The following is a 15626-nucleotide window of genomic DNA, read 5'->3' as shown; positions in this document are numbered from 1 at the left end:
GATCCATACAAATATCTCATTGATCCATACAAATATCTCATTGATCCATACAAATATCTGAGAGGGGTTCCTATCAATCCATATAAGTATCTCCAGGGTAGGTGTCAGGATGGTGCCAGGCTCTTCCCAGTAGTGCCCAGTGATAGGATGAGTAGCAATGGCCATAGACTGAACCACAAGAAGTTCCCCCTCAACATGAGGAAGAACATCTTTCCATGGAGGGCGGCAGGGCCCTGGAACTGCCCAGGGAGGGTGTGGAGTCTCCCTCTTTGCAGACATTCCAAACCCACGTGGTTCCCGTGTCACTCGCTCCGGGTGACCCTACCTTGGCAGGGGGGTTGGACTGGGTGATTCCAGAGGTCCCTTCCAGCCCTGACTGTGCTGTGGTTCTTTGGCAGCTCCGTGACCATCGAGAAGTGCCGGAGCAGCACGTTCGTGCTGGGCCCCGTGGAGACGTCGGTGCACGTGCAGAGCTGTGACGGCGTCAGGGTCATGGTGGTTTGCCACCGCCTGTCCCTGGCAGCCACCACCGGCTGCACGTTCTACACTCTGACACCCACCCAGCCCCTCATCCTCTCGGGGAACCAGGCGGTCAGCTTTGCCCCTTTCCACACCCACTACCCCATGCTGGAGGACCACATGGCTCAGGTGGGCTTGGCCACTCTGCCCAACTACTGGGACAGCCCCATGCTGGTGTGCAGGGAGAGCAGTGACACGGGCGTGTTCCGCCTCCTGCCCCCCTCGGACTTCTACACCTTCGTGATTCCCTTTGAGATGGAAGGAGACACCACGGAGACGCCGGGGGGGCTCCCCCAGGAGTACCAGGAGGCTCTGAGGCAGCGGGAGCAGCGGGTGCAGGTGTGGCAGCGCGCGGTGAAGGAGGCGGGTCTGACCAGGTGAGTGCTGTGCCCGGCAGGGCTGGCTGAGCTCAGCCATTCCCGAGGCTTCCTGTGATGTGGTTCCATAAAAATGCTTTAAGGAGGGGTTGGGTTGGGCGAGCCGTGTCCTGCAGGCCAGTTCTGGGGCGTCAGTCATTAGCAATCCTGGCTGGCAAAGTGAGAAGGGAATGCTCACACTTGTAGCTCCGAGTCATGGAATTCCAGGATGGTTTGGGTTGGAAGGGACCTTAAAGGATGTGTCGTTCTACCTGCTTCCATGGGCAAGGACACCTTCCACTAGCCCAGGTTGCTCCAAGCCCCATCCAACCTGGCCTTGGACACTGCCAGGGATGGGGCAACCACAGCTTCTCTGGGCAACCTGTGCCAGGGCCTTCCCACCCTCCCAGGGAAGAGTTTCTTCCCAACATTCCATCTAACCCTGCCCTCTGGCAGTGGGAAGCCATTCCCCTTGTCCTGTCTCTCCAGGCTGTTTTCCAAAGTCCCTCTCCAGCTCTCCTGGAGCCCCTTTAGGCTCTGGAAGGGGCTTTAGGTCTCCCTGGATCCTTCTCTTCTCCAGGTGAACACCTCCAGCTCTCCCAGCCTGGCTCCAGAGCAGAGGGGCTCCAGCCCTTGGAGCATCTCCATGGCCTCCTCTGGATTTGCTCCAACAGCTCCACATCCTTGTTATGTTGGGACCCCAGAGCTGGAGGCAGCACAGCAAGGGGGGGACTCACCAAGTGGAGTAAAGGGGAAGAATCCCCTCCCTCACCCTGCTGCCCACACTGCTCTGAAGGAGGTGCTTTCTCATGGTTGCATTTTCCCGGCTCGTGAGGCTGCAGGGAAAGCATTCCTGGACACTGCTGAGGGCTGAGGGCAGGGATCCACACTGGCAGGGAGGGTTTATGACTCTGGGCCCTCCCCACTCTCTGTTCTGCTGCCAGTGCTGTGGGCAGGGCTGGGTGTGTGCCCTGAACCACATCACTGTCCTGCAGCTGCCTGGAGTCCCTCTCAGCCCCCCTTCACCTTGGGATTGAAGCTTTAAATGACTGTCCCATCCCTTGTTGAGGAGAGCTGGGAATGTGCCTGTGGATCATGGCAGCAGATCAGTCTGGGACAGGAACTTTGAAATTCCTCTTGAGCTGATCCCATGGAATCCTCTGCCCAGCTTTGTTTGCAAGCACATTTTGGGGATAGAAACCCCCATTTCAAACATCCATTTGTAAAGACTTGATAAGAACAAGTTTTGTTCCCTAAACTGAGCTTAAACTGTGTTGGTTTTTTTCTGTTCTGTGCTCAGTTGCTGAGTGGTACCAGGGTGTGACTGAGTGCTGATAGCAGTGATCTGGGAGGGGTTTATCCCTGGGAAACATGGAATAGGAGGCAAACTGTCAATGCTTCCCCTTGTACCAGGCTGAAGAGTTCTGACCCATTTGATGATTCCTGGTTTTGGAGGAGCTCCCTCCGCTTCCTGTGTTCCTTTCTGAAATCCAGGTGCCTCTGTGCTGAGCATGGAGGAATGGGAAATTTGAAAGAACTCTAGACTGGGAGAGAGAAAGGATTCTGGGGCAGGATTTTGCTACAGGAGGAGGGTGGCAGAGCAGTCCTGACCCAGAGGTGGGGACAGAGGTGTGAAAACCTTCAAACTCCCAGCCCTGAGTCATCAAGAACAGCAGAGAGCAAAGAGGCTGGAGTCATCCCTTGTGTTCATCAGCTCATCCAAGGTGCTTCCCCCTCCAGCTGGGGTGCTTCTTCCCCCCCAGGGTTTTGGGAAGGTATTTGGCCTGTCAGAACTTTCCTGTTAAAGAATTGTGAGGAAACAGGGATGATGTGCTTAGAGTTGCCATCCTGCAGTCGCAGGAGACAAGAGCTCACTCCTGGAGTGGCTTATTCCATAAAAGGGGGGGAAAACTGTGGCAAGTTTAGAAGCTTGTTGAAAAGAAAGTGGGCAGCTGACAGTGGAAAATGTCTCTCTTGTCTCCTGCAGGCAGGGAAACAACTGGGGAGACAAGTAGGAAGCTTAGAGCAAACAGGATATCGGGCTTGTAGAAAGGAAAAAGCCGCCGTGCTTGAGCGGGAGGTGAAAGGGAATGTTAGAAATAAGAAGACGTCTCTCAAGAAGTTGAAGTTGTCTGAATGAGGAAAGTGGGGCAAAAAAAGAATGTAAATCCTGCCAGGCTGAAAGTAAAACCCCAGTAAGACAGGAGCAGTAAGACAGCTTGAGGAGCAACTTGCAAAAGCATAAAATCCTGTTTATTCATTTTCCAAGCGTGTCAGACAGAAAGTCTTTCAGGGTCAGTAGCAGATCAAGGTAGAGAAAAAGCACTTGGAGAAGATAAATCCATAAGGGAAAAAAGAAGTGGCTGCCTTTGTGTTCGCTGAGGAGGAATTTGGGTTAGTTCTGTCCCAGAACCCTGCTTTTTGGGGAATGGCTCCAATGGAATCTGTACAAAGAGCAGCCTTTAACTTGGAAAAAAGGGTTGGGTACATGGAGCTGAGGGGGACAAAAAGGAATAGAATCATAGAATAGCCTGGGTTGGAAGGGACCTTAACAATCCAGCCAGGTTCCACCCCCTGCCATGGGCAGGGACACCTTCCACTAGCCCAGGTTGCTCCAAGCCCCATCCAACCTGGCCTTGGACACTTCCAGGGATCCAGGGGCAGCCACAGCTTCTCTGGGCAACCTGTGCCAGGGCCTGCCCACCCTCCCAGGGAAGAGTTTTTTCCCACTATCCCATCTAACCCTGCCCTCTGGCAGTGGGAAGCCATTCCCCTTGTCCTGTCACTCCAGCCCTTGGAAATAGTCTCTCTCCATCTTTCCTGTAGCTCCTTCAAGTATTGAAAGGCCACAATCAGGTCCCCCTGAAGCTTCTCTTCTCCAGGCTGAACAATCCCAATTCTCTCAGCCTTTCCTCACAGCAGAGCTGCTCCATCAGTTTGATTATCTTAGTGGCCTCCTCTGGAGCTGGTTTCCTGCTTTTCCCAGTACAGGATGGGATCAGCACATCAAATTAGGAATGGGTTCAAAGCAAACCCACATAAAATCTCCAGAATATTAAAAAATGTTCACGTTTTATTGGTGTTCAGAAATGAATTGTGTAAACTCATGGAAAAAGTCCAGCAGGGGCTGCTCAACACCTGTGCCACTTTTGGCTTAACAAATTCCAGAGGTGAGCTGATCCCAGAGGGCTGGGATGCTGTTCTGGAGATACTCTTGGGCATCTGAGCAGTGCCAGGGAGCCTGAGCTGTGGAACACCCTGTGACTGCTGGGCTTATCAAAACCACCCCAAAAGTTAATTACCAGCAACAGGAATTATTTGAGGGGTGTTTATAGGTGCATTTTTTCCCCCGATCTCCATCCTTTCTCTTCCAGGTGCTGTCAGAACAGAATTTTGAGTCCTTAGTGCTTAACCATTGGTTACTAATACTCATTTTTCTCCCTTTTCAGACAATTTTTAATCTGTGCTCTGAGAGCTAAGTGGAGGTAGCCCTGTGGAGCAGGGTGGTTGTGCTGGTGGGATGGGGAAGTTTATATGGCCCCTCTGACTCCACCAAGTTCTGCCTTTAGGGTTTATTATCATCATATTCCCTTGGTAAAAACCTTCTATTCCTGGTCCAGAGGGTTCAGGAGCCAAGCCTGGCTCTTCCTGGTATATCTGGAGGCTTGTTTGGGTAGTGCAGGTGAGGCAGTAGCATAACACTATAAATAAATGTGATTTTTCCATACTTCCCTGTTGATCTTTTGGCTTCAGGGATCAGAGGAAGCGGCTCCAGGCGTTGGTAGAAAACAAATTCTACGAGTGGCTGGTGCAGACGGGGAACCGGCAGCAGCTGGACAGCCTCGTCCCCCTTGCCATGGGATCCAAGCAGGCAGCAGGATAACATCCCATTCCTCAGCACAGAAGGAGAGGAAGGGTGAGTGAAAGGCCTGTTCCTCCTGGTTCTTCTCTACGTACAGGAACTGTGCCGTGTTTGCATGCACAGCCAAGGCAGAGGCACAAAAAGCAGGAGGCTGTTCAGTGAATGTTCTCCCCAAAGCCTTGCATTTGGTTTTAGTTCTTATTTTGCTGTCAAAACCCCCTTTTTCAGTGGAAATCTGTGTCCTCAGCACCTGCCTTGTTGTTAAGTTTGGTTTGTTGGAGACATCTGTAAAGGCACAACATGGGCATGTTGCACATAACGGGATGTCCAGCTGGTTGGAATAACTGCTCTTTCAAAGGAACTGTGTGGACTGATGTCTATTTACCCATCTCACCTTTGCTAAAGAGAACTGGGTGAGACTGTGGCTAATTCTTACAGTGAAACTTTGGCTAATTCTTGCTTTGTAGTGTCTCTTCCTGAGCAGAAGTGGTTTAGGAGCTGGAGATCTGCCCTTATCCCGCTTCTCTGCCATGACATGTTTCAAACCATTAGAAAGTTGGTTTATTTTTGATTTGGTCTTTGAATTCCTTTTTCTTTGCTAGTGTTGGGAGTAAAATGTGCTCCTTTTATTTTGTTCCAGAGCTCAGGGAACAGGCAGCAATACCCCCAGCCCAGTTCTCATTAAGACTTTGTGGCCGTCCTGCCTGGACCCGCTGGATCCAACACCCAGCCTTGCACTGTCTGGCTGCTTTAGGATTCCTGATCACTGCTGCCTTCCCGGGAGTGTGCTGTAGTTATCCTGTTGGTGACTGAGATGGCACTGGAGGATGATGAGTTGTGCCTTGTTGTAGAGCTGTCCTCATGGTGGGTGTCCATGTGTGCAGGTGTCCAGCACACCAGGGATGCTGGGACAGAGCTGGATGCAGGGCCCTGGGCATCACCTGCATTTCACGGTACAAACCAGCTGCACTGCTTTTAGAAATGTGAAAAAGAAGTGTTTGATTTTTTTTATGAATGCAATCTGGTAGGTTTTTTTAATATGAAGATGGCATTAAGTGATGGGGTTTTTACGGGATGAACTTTTGTAAGCGCTGGGATTTTGTGGAATGAACTTTTGTACATGGTTGCATTGTTTTGACAAATGTCAATAAACCAGAGTTCTTGGATAAACCTGGCACCTGTCCTAGGGAAGGGGTGTTACCTGTACAGTGGGTGTTAGAGAGACACAACACCTTTAATCTTAATGAAATGGGAACCAGTCAGTGAGAGAAAAATCCTGATTTCTTGCCAGCCATGGAGCTGAAGAGTTCGAAGGCTGCCCTGGCTCAGGGTTTTGATACAAACACTGTTGCTGCTTTCCATATTTCTCATAAAGAATATCAGCTTGGCTAAGCACCATTCTCCTGTGCTGGTGGGAGCTGTTATAGGAGATGTACTTGTAGCTGAGCACCTAAATAAACTCAGAAAACAGGGAAAGGCATTGCATGGATGAGTGGAAGCAGCAGCTGGTGGTGCCTTTGGAAGAGCTCTCCAAGCTGAGAGCCAGAGGAAGGCACAGTGCTCTGTGTGCACAGCTTCAGAATCCTTCTGAAGGTCTCCCTTGGCTTCTGGGCTGGCAGGTGAGGTGAGTTTATTATATTTATTACATTCACGTGAGGTGAGTTTATAAGATTTAACCAACTTTTAAAGGAGGGATGTGCGAAGAGACCACACCTACTGATAGGACCTGGCTCGTGCTTGAACTGTGATCTTCATAAAACAGCATTTGGGTTCAAAAATGAATAAATTCAAGCGAGAGCAACAGCAGTGGGTGATTGGAGGCACCTAAAATGGGAAGAGGAGCTGCTCTGGGCATGTGTGCCCCGGGCTCTCAGATCTGCTCGCATTGAGCAGAGCTGCTGTTGCGAGAGTGCTTGTCCTGACAGATTTGAAAGAGGGGCTGCGTGTTTCGGGCGCTGCTGTGCCAAATTCGTGTCCCTTTGTCTCCCTAAGCCTTTGGGCTGGGGCACTGAATAGCTGCAGAGGTGGTTTTTCATAATGCCCTGGCGGGGGGGTGGGTGTGTGTCAGCCAGCCAGCCGCGGCCTCCCCGCCCCCGGAGCGTGGCTGCAGCCTCTGCTCCAGCCTCTGGGTGCTGGGGGGAGAGTTTGGAGTTGGATTTGTGGCACCTGCAGAGACAATCAAGAGTTTGGGCAGCATTCTTTACTGTGGGATGTGTGGGATCACTCACCACGCATCCTTCTTTCCCTCTGTGTCAGGTGCTGTTGGAGCACCGTGGATCAAGCTGAGGGTGTCCTGGGGAAAGCTGCACAGATGTTTCCACTGAGAGCTTTCAGTCTGTCAGTGCAGGGCTGTGCTTTGCAAGCCTGTGGCGTGTGCCCCGAGCTCGTGTTTGTTATTCCTTAACTGCATCCTTCGCTGCACAGAACATTCCCTGAGAAATACTGTGTCCCCTCCTTAGGAATGGGGGTGATCCCTTCGATCCAACGAGGGTTCTTTCTGCTTTGACAAGCTGGGAAGGGAGGGAGCAGCCAAACTGCCCCCCGTGCTCCCGGGCTTGGCAGGGGGCTGCGTGTTTTGAGTGCGTTTGGCAGAGTTTTGGTGTTCTGACTCAGCAAATGGTAACAAAGGGAGGATGGCGAAGCCTTCCTTTATTCCATAATCCTGTTTGCTTTTCTGGAAATCGGCTATAGCCTCAGAATCACTGACTCAATTTTTGGATCCTATTCTCATGACAAAGCGGCTGTCTGGTTTAAAACAAGCCCGTTATAAAAAGGGCACCTCGGCTCCTGGCTGTTTGTAACAGCTCCTGACGTTCCTCCGGCACAGGGGAGCTTGGCTGGAACGGAAAATGTCCAGAGCTGGAACCAAGGTAAGTTGAATTGCAGTTATATTCATCATTTTGGATATAAAAGCTCAGAATTTATCAGGAGTAAGCTGTGGAGAAACTTTGTTTTCCTTGCTCTGCTGACAGCTTCCCCCTCTGCCAGTGGGTGGGCAAGAGGAGAAGCCTCAAATCCCTCCTCACGTGGAGGGGAGCCCCTCCCAAGTCTTTTCCCAGGTTTTGGCTGGTTCCTCTGGGTGGGGCTCTGCCAGAGGATGGAGTTGAGTGCAAGTAACTGGTGAGGGGATATGTTAAAGTGGTTTGAAATCAGCAGGAGCCGATGCCTTGTGAACTGGGGGCAGAGGGCGCTGGGCCCGCAGGGAATGCGACGAACTGGGTTTGCAGAGCGGAGTCTCCTGGAAGGCTTCCTTGGGAGAACCTGACTCCCAACAGCTGCAGCAGCTGCCACATCCCCCTTCCATGGTGGAGCAACAGAAAGACTCCTGAACGATGGCCGTGGCGCCAAAGGGAATAGCATTCCCTGAGGGATGTGAACCGGCCTTGGGATTCGGTGGAATCGGCAGGGCTGAATTTAAACCAGAAAAGGAGGTAGATCAGGAGGCTCAGCTTCAGCTGGAGTGCTGTGTCAGGTGGGGATCCAGCTCTGGTGCCGTGTTCCTCAGCCTTGAGTTGAGCAGAGCTGGTTGGTGACCTCGTGGCAGGGTTGGGACCGGGCAGGGAGGAGCAGCTGGGACAGGGAAGGAGGGTGAGAGCCTCGGAATGGTGGCCAGTTTCCCCCGTGGAATGTCAAACACCTGGTAAGAAGCTGTGGGCAGAGGTTCTAAGTTTTGCTTTTGGGTTGGATTCCTTGTAACCTGTGGAGGCTGGAAGACCCAAGGGGATGTGGGAGGCACAGTGGGTTTGCAGGCACCAGGCGATGCTTTGGAAGATCCGGATTCGGTCTCGGCTTCTCCTCGTTCCTCTCGGCTCTGCCCTTGGCACAAAGCTTGGCTGTTAGCCTGGAGATCTGAGGAGGGTGTACTGGTGGCTCTGGGGTCTCAGGGGTACAGTCTTTCTGTCCCTGTGCCTAAAATAAGTGTGGGGGAATCGTAACTGCTCCATCCTGGAGTCTCCCGTCCCTTGGAGAGCCTTGAGCACAGTCTGCCCGAAGCTGTGTCCCCTCCTGTGTGCCACAGGAATCCATGGATTATGTGCTGCTGAGATGCAGCAAGATGCCCAGGAGGAGTTATCTTTTCTCTATTCCATGCTCTTGTTTAGCACATTCCAGGGAGAAGAAAAGCACAAAGGAGAGAATTATACACCATTTCTCAGAACCTCAGCGAGTGATCTGCCCTGGAGAGGGGTCACTGCTGGCACAGAAGGCAATGGGCACTATTAGATTTGGTTTTAAGAGTTTCCTTCCAGCTGAGCTGCTGTTGGGAAGAAATATGTGATAACTGAGGTGAGGTGACCTAGGGAGTAAGAGTTTTACTCCCATAAGGAACATCTGCTTTGGCAAATGTGGCACCTGCCAGGTAAGCCCCAAAGGGGAAGGTTTGGGTAGGGAGAGGTTAAATATAAGCAGAGCACCTTGAGGGTTTTACTGAAGGAAGGTGATTTGCCTGGGAGTGAGAGTCTGGAATTGAAATCTCTAACTGTGTCATTATTCTATGGGTGAAAACATCAACCTGCTCCTTTTGTGCCTGAGTCCCCGAGGAAAACTGGGATGAGAAGGTCTGAAACGGGTTGAGGGTGTGTGCAAAGGGCTGTGGTGGAGAATGGGTGGGCAGGATTCCCTCTCTCCTTAAGTATTCCCAGAATAAACCAAGGAGCAGCGCTTTGGTTGGTCACGGTTCTGTGGGAAAAGCCTCGATGTGCTCTTGGAAAATGGTCTCCTGGGAACACCAGGGAGCTTTGCCAAGGTCCACTTTGGCTGCATTAGGCTGGGTGGGGAAGGAACATCATTAAATCCTGGAATGGTTTGAGTTGGAAGGGACCTTAAATCCCATCCAGTTCCACCCCCTGCCATGGGCAGGGACACCTTCCACTAGCCCAGGTTGCTCCGAGCCTCATCCAGCCTGGAGAAGGACACTTCCAGGGATCCTTCTGCCTGGAGACCAGACCCATGGTCTTACAGATGTTGGGCAGAGCTCGTCGACAGTGCTGGACACTCTGCATGGACAAGGGTGGGACTGTGGATCAGAGCTTGGAGAATGAGTTTGGAGAGGGGGAGAACTCCTCAGGCATCCTAGTGGTGGATAATGGCTGAGCCGGGAAGAGATGGATCCCTGCAGGGTTTTACAGGGATGCTGTGGCTTCCTTGACCCCTGGCTTCAGGAAGAGGCTGATGCTGAACCTCCGTGAACAGGGCTTTTGGGGTTACCTCTGGGTCATGCCGGCAGATTTTCCAGATGACGCCTCTGGGGAAAAAGATCCAGAAGCAGGACCTGGAAAATGGCAGTGGGTTGTGGCCGGGAAGGCCTGGCTGTGGTCAGCTGCCCAGGAGTGGCAGTGTGGGAAAACAGGAACTGGGCATTGCAGTGCACACCTGTCACAGCCTTTATTCCCTGCAGGAAAGGTGGTGGTGATTCCCAGCTCTCTGTTGCACGAAGGTGGGAAGAGCTGGCTCAGGAGGGAGAGATGTGGGGACAGGTTGTTTGGTACTCACCAACTGCTTCGTGATGGGAGATCAGTCCTTGAAATTAAGAGGAAAATGTGAGGGAAATAACATTATCCCAAGAAATGTCCACTGACATGAATCCTCTGGCAGGGTCAGTCCGACTCCCCAGATACCTAGTCAGGCTGGTGAGACACCCTGACCAACCAGCTCCAGGAAAACTGTGGCTGACTTAATTCTTAATACAAAATAAATGATTAAAAATAAAAAGCAAGCGAGTTGTCCCAGATTTGGGTTGGAACCATGACAATGAATGATGTTTTTAACAGCGGGGCTGTTACCAGTAGCCAAAGCACCATGGGTGAGGTACAACCAGCCAGGAGCAAAAGAAATCTTAATACTCAAGCTGTGGAAAAACCATGGGGAAAATGGATTGTGGGATACTGAATGTTGGGTGTTTAGATCTCTAGAGCATCTGGTGTCCTGAGCAAGCAAGGGATGTGTCAGGATAGACATGATGGCTCAGGAACCCTCATTGAAAAGAGCAGCTCTTGATGAACAATTGTCAGCTGAGATGATCTAAAAATGGGGCTGGAGAAAGGACTGGTCTGGTCTAGGGCTTGGCAATATTCCATGAAGGGGTTTTTAAGGAAAAAAGGGGTCGCCTCTCCAGGGCTGTCTGGGTGATGCCTTGGGTGAGAGGAATGGCATTTGCTCACCAGCTCTTGAGATCATTTCCAAACAGTGATCAAGTCAGGATAAAATGTCCCTAAACAAGGTGCTTTGGGGTCAGCCTGGCTGTAGAGCAGCTCCTGGGAAACAAATGTGGTGATGGATTGGGAATTTGTCAGCTGTATTATGGGCTTGCAGCGGAACAAGCCAACTGCAAATGCAATCCTTGGTTGTCCAAAGATCTCTGGTATTCCATGTCCATGGAATGCTCCTTTAGTTTCTATTGGCACAGGCAAAGCTTGTGTGATGTCCAGCTTTTGGCAGTGAGTTTTGAGAAGGGAAGTTGTGGGTTGTTGGAGCAGGAACAAAGAGAATGGGCTGGAAGGCATGGCCTGGGAGGAAAGGTCTCACTGCCAACACTCGGTGAGCCAGTATAAAGGAAATCATGGAATCATGAAGGCTGGAAAAGCCCTCTAAGGTCACCAAGTCCAGCTGTTAACCCAGCACTGCCAGAACCACCACTAACTCGTGTCCCCAGAAATGCTGCTTTGTACAGTCCAATGACTTCTCATGACTCCCTTGGCCAGAATTTAGTAACTCCTGATCTAGAGGAGGTGGGAGGGAATTATTTTAATAGAGTTTTGCTGGAAACAGGACAGGAATTTCACCAAAGGAGCATTGAGTTGGATTTTTCACAGAGACAGTGCTCAGCCATTGGAATGGGCTGCCCAGGGAGGGGGTGGAGTCACCGTCCCTGGCGGTGTTGAAGGTGAGACTGGATGTGGCATCAGTGCCATGGGCTGGGAACCACTGTGGTGCTGGATCAAGGGTTGGACTTGATGATCCCGGAGGTCTTTTCCAACCCATCTTATTCTGTGATTCTGTGACGGGGACAGAATGAGGGGCTGGGAAAGGCAAGACCTCAGTGGGGGCCGGAGGCGCTGGGGCCAGGCTGGTGGACTGCCCGCAGTTGGTCCTGCTCAGGGGTTGGCCCTGATGATTTTTGACATCTTGAGGGCTCCGTTTTCAGACGTTTCGCGCCACAATGAGGCTGGAATAGGGATGTGCTGGGATGAGGAACCTCCCCACTTCCCTTCCTCTGCTTGTTTCAGGTCACCTTCTATGAAGACAAGAACTTCCTCGGCCGCTACTACGAGTGTGACAGCGACTGCCCCGACTTCCACACCTACCTGAGCCGCTGCAACTCGATCCGTGTGGATGGAGGCACCTGGGTGGCCTACGAGAGGCCCAACTACGCGGGGAACATGTACGTGCTGACACACGGCGAGTACCCCGACTACCACCACTGGATGGGCCTCAACGACCGCCTGGGCTCCTGCAAGTACATCCAGATCGTGAGTGTCGCCTCTGCCCGACGGCTGGGGGGATTTATTTATCAGGGAAGGGTTTCACGTGGGTGGCCCCCATCTTCCTGGGGACCCGTGGAGAGGGTGGCTGTGGGGGATTTGTTCCTGCAGTCCTGCCCTGGGAACGGCAAAGTGTTTGGTGAGGGGAGAAGGTAAATCTTTCCCGCTCTGGACTGCAGATCCCTTTGAGTGGGGGTGGGTTTCCATAGGAACATCAGCCTGGTTTCATCTGCATGTTCCTTTAGGGACTTCGGTGTCCAGGCAGGTCGCTCCAAGGTTTGCCTTTTCCCTGGTGTGCTGCCAACTGATCCAACTGATGGTGGGCACAAGGCCTGTAACAGTGGGATGTGGATTTTGCAGGAGCATTTTTTTTGAGGACCAGTTTATTGTTCTCTGACAAACCAAGGCTCCTTTCTGATACAGGGAACTGGCTCTCAGTGTCATCAAACCTCTCTGGGCATGGAGAGACGAGTCCCAGGAGCAACTCTGGAGTGCCCAGCAGTGGGAGGGATGCCTGGAGCCCTCTTGGGCACGCTTGGAGCAGCCTGGCATCTCCTGGTTTTAGGAGTGTGTTTCCCAGCTGCAGCACAGGAACTGTGCTCATCCCCTCCAAAATGATGATGGGGAGAAAGGAGCAGAGGGAATGATCCTTCTGGAAAACCTCAGGGGAGAAGCACCCTTTAGAACTGGCAGTGTGGATGGAGTGTGGGTTGGTGTTGCTGCTGAGGTTTTGCCAGCAGTGGGACAGACACTGGTGATCTGTGTGCAGCTGGCTTGGAGCACAGCCACGAATTCCCACTGCATGGAACAGGTCTCAAAGCTCAGAAGGGGTTTTCCTTTTCTATCTGGGGGTCTAACAACTCTCTGAGCCTGTTGTGGGTTTGAGCCGAGTCTAAATCCCTTTGCAGAGGGCAGGGAGAGTTTCCAGCCCCTTCGGAGCACTGATCTGGCATAAGAGATGGAGCCAACACACGTGGGAGATGTAACACAGCTTCCCCCAGCAGGATGAAATGTGGGAGCCTTATCCTGCACATCCACCTGGTACCTGGCTTTCCCTCCTCCCCTGGGGGAGACCCTGAGACCCCGCAGAGCGAGGAGGGAGTGGGCTGGGACGGCCGGGGAGGCGGGGGAAGGGGTGTCCAGACAGCTGCAGATTAAAAGCTGCCGCGGTGCCTTGGGGCGGAGCAGCGCTTCCAATCCCGGCGGGAAACACCCACCCTGCTGCCCGACGGCCCCGCTGGGCTCAGCAGCTCGTTAAACTACTCGCTGCTGGAGGAGCCGGGCATGGAGGGGGGGTCTGTCTCTCCAGACGCTCACAGGGGGTGGCTGAAGGGCTGAAGCCTGCCCGGGATAGTGATCCCGGCACTGCTGACCTGGCCTTATCCCTGTCCCTGCCTGCAGCCTCCTCCCTGCGGAGCCAGGGCCGGGATGGGCTTTGAGCTGGAGCTGCTCTGCTCTGGCTCGGTGCTTCTGTACCCTCTGTGCACGTCACCATTTACCCCCCTGCCTCCCTCCGGTGCTTTTGGGGTCTGACACGAGCTGTTCAGCCCTGGCCTGGTGTGCTGGGGGGTGGTTTGGACCTGACTGTGTTTGAGTCTGACTGTACCCCAGCTCTGCTCCCACGTGCTGGTGACTGTCAGAGCCAGGACATGGGGATACCTCCCTCCCACACTTGGTCATCAGGTTGGCCAGAGAAGCTGTGGCTGCCCCACCCCTGGAAGTGTCCAAGGCAAGGCTGGATGGGACTTGGAGCAACCTGGGCTAGTGGAAGGTGTCCCTGCCCATGGCAGGGGGTGGAACTTGATCTTTATGTCCCTTCCAACCCAAACAAAGCATTCCACGATTCCATGACTTTCTCTCCCTTTTTTCCAGCCGAGTGGAGGCCGGGGCCACATCCAGGTGTTCGAGAAGGGCGATTTCGGGGGGCAGATGTTCGAAGCCACCGAAGACTGCCCCTCTGTCATGGAGGAGTGGCACATGCGTGAGGTGCACGCCTGCAGGGTGCTGGAGGGCGTCTGGGTTTTCTACGAGCACCCCAACTACCGGGGCCGGCAGTACCTGCTGCCCAAGGGGGAGTACCGCAAGCCCGTGGAGTGGGGAGCGGCCAGTCCCGCCGTCCAGTCCTTCCGCAGCATCACCGAGTGAGCCGAGCCCGTGGGCTGGGCTGCCACAACCCCCCAATAAACAACTGAGTCGCTCAGCTCCTCCTTGTCCTGCTCATTCCCGGGATCTGCGCGCGGGTTTTCCTGCCTTTGGGGGGCCGGGGTGGAGCTGAGCCCGCTGCAAGCAAAGCACTCCCCGCCAGCCAGAGTGTTCTCTGCTGCCATCCCCTTCCTCCATGCCCCTAATCCCCTCCATCCCACTGCTCCTCTCGAGGAAAAAGCCATCTCAAAGTTGGAGCTTGTGCCCCAGCATTTGTCCCAGTGCTCCACTGGACTGGCCCACGCATCCCCAGTTTTCAGGGCTGGCTGTGGGTGGCTCAGTCTGTCGTGTCCCTGGAGACTCCCTGCTGGCTCTGCTGCTGCTCCACGCTGTCCTGGGAGAAGGGATGAGGTTTTCATCCATACCACGTGCCCCCCTGGAGACCCTGAGTAGGCAGCAGTTGTCCTGTTACTGGAGGAGTGTGTCCCTCTCATGATGCACAGGGCCACAGGACTGGGAAAATGTGGGGGTGGGAGCAGGGATCCAGATGGAGCAGGAGGGGGACAGCCATAATCCCCATGGGAAATGCTGCAGACCTGGCAGCCCTCTCAGGCAAAGGGCTGTCCCTTGTAGGTGGGAACTGAGGGGTCCCCCTGCTTAAACTGGGACTGAGCACTGCATGAAGGCTGGCAGCTGGAAGGAGGAGAGGGGCTGGATGTGGGATAGAGGCAGGGAGTGCCTCCGAGAGCTGCCGGGGATGGATGATCTTGAAGGGCAGGAAGAGCTCCTCGGGCACCTGAGACATGCAGATAGCAGAGGGACTGTTGAGCCCCCAGTTTGCCAGCAGGAACATCCCATTTTTCCCAGTGCTGCTAGATGTCAGGCTGGTCCCATGCACAGCCTCCCGTGCAGGAATAATGGATGTCTGGGCACTCTCCCCTGGAGATCTGCAGCCTGTTTGCACACAGAGCCCAGGGGCCTCGGGATAATGCTGCTGGATGTGGAAGCAAAGCCCTTCCAGCCGCACTCCGCAGTCTCTTCCCGGTGATGTATGAGGTTATTACGGAGCAGGAGGCAGGTTAAGTGATGCTCGTCAAACCTCGGTGCTGCCACCCCCCGGGAATGCCAGCAGGGAACGGGAAGGGGCTGCCAAGAGGAGCAGCTCCCACCCCCTGGACTTCCCCCAGCACAAAGCAGGGCTGAAGAGAGTCACCTTCCTCCTCCTCCTCCTCCTGCTGTCACCCCCTCCCTCGGCCCCCTGCCCCATTC

General features: G+C 53.5%; 2 protein-coding genes across 2 annotated transcripts; both read left to right on the top strand.

The window, feature by feature from the left end:
* Positions 1 to 354: 354 nt before the first annotated feature.
* TBCCD1 (TBCC domain containing 1) lies at positions 355 to 6213 on the top strand (the record flags this gene model as incomplete). Its single annotated transcript, XM_027715625.2, has 3 exons — positions 355 to 896; positions 4629 to 4791; positions 5378 to 6213. Coding segments are annotated over 2 exons (672 nt in total), but the record flags the coding sequence as incomplete, so codon positions are not given.
* Positions 6214 to 7586: 1373 nt separating this feature from the next.
* CRYGS (crystallin gamma S) lies at positions 7587 to 14415 on the top strand. The gene is made up of 3 exons (XM_027715626.2): positions 7587 to 7607; positions 11961 to 12203; positions 14088 to 14415. The coding sequence occupies exons 1-3, from the start codon at positions 7587 to 7589 to the stop codon at positions 14358 to 14360; spliced, it is 537 nt and encodes a 178-aa protein (XP_027571427.1). The 3' UTR covers positions 14361 to 14415.
* Positions 14416 to 15626: the final 1211 nt, after the last annotated feature.

This window comes from Pipra filicauda, unplaced genomic scaffold (assembly GCF_003945595.2).
Source record: "Pipra filicauda isolate LSUMZ 115617 unplaced genomic scaffold, ASM394559v2 scaffold905_size54825_pilon, whole genome shotgun sequence".
NCBI classification, from domain to species: domain Eukaryota; kingdom Metazoa; phylum Chordata; class Aves; order Passeriformes; family Pipridae; genus Pipra; species Pipra filicauda.
This window is presented reverse-complemented; position numbering and strand designations above follow the sequence as displayed.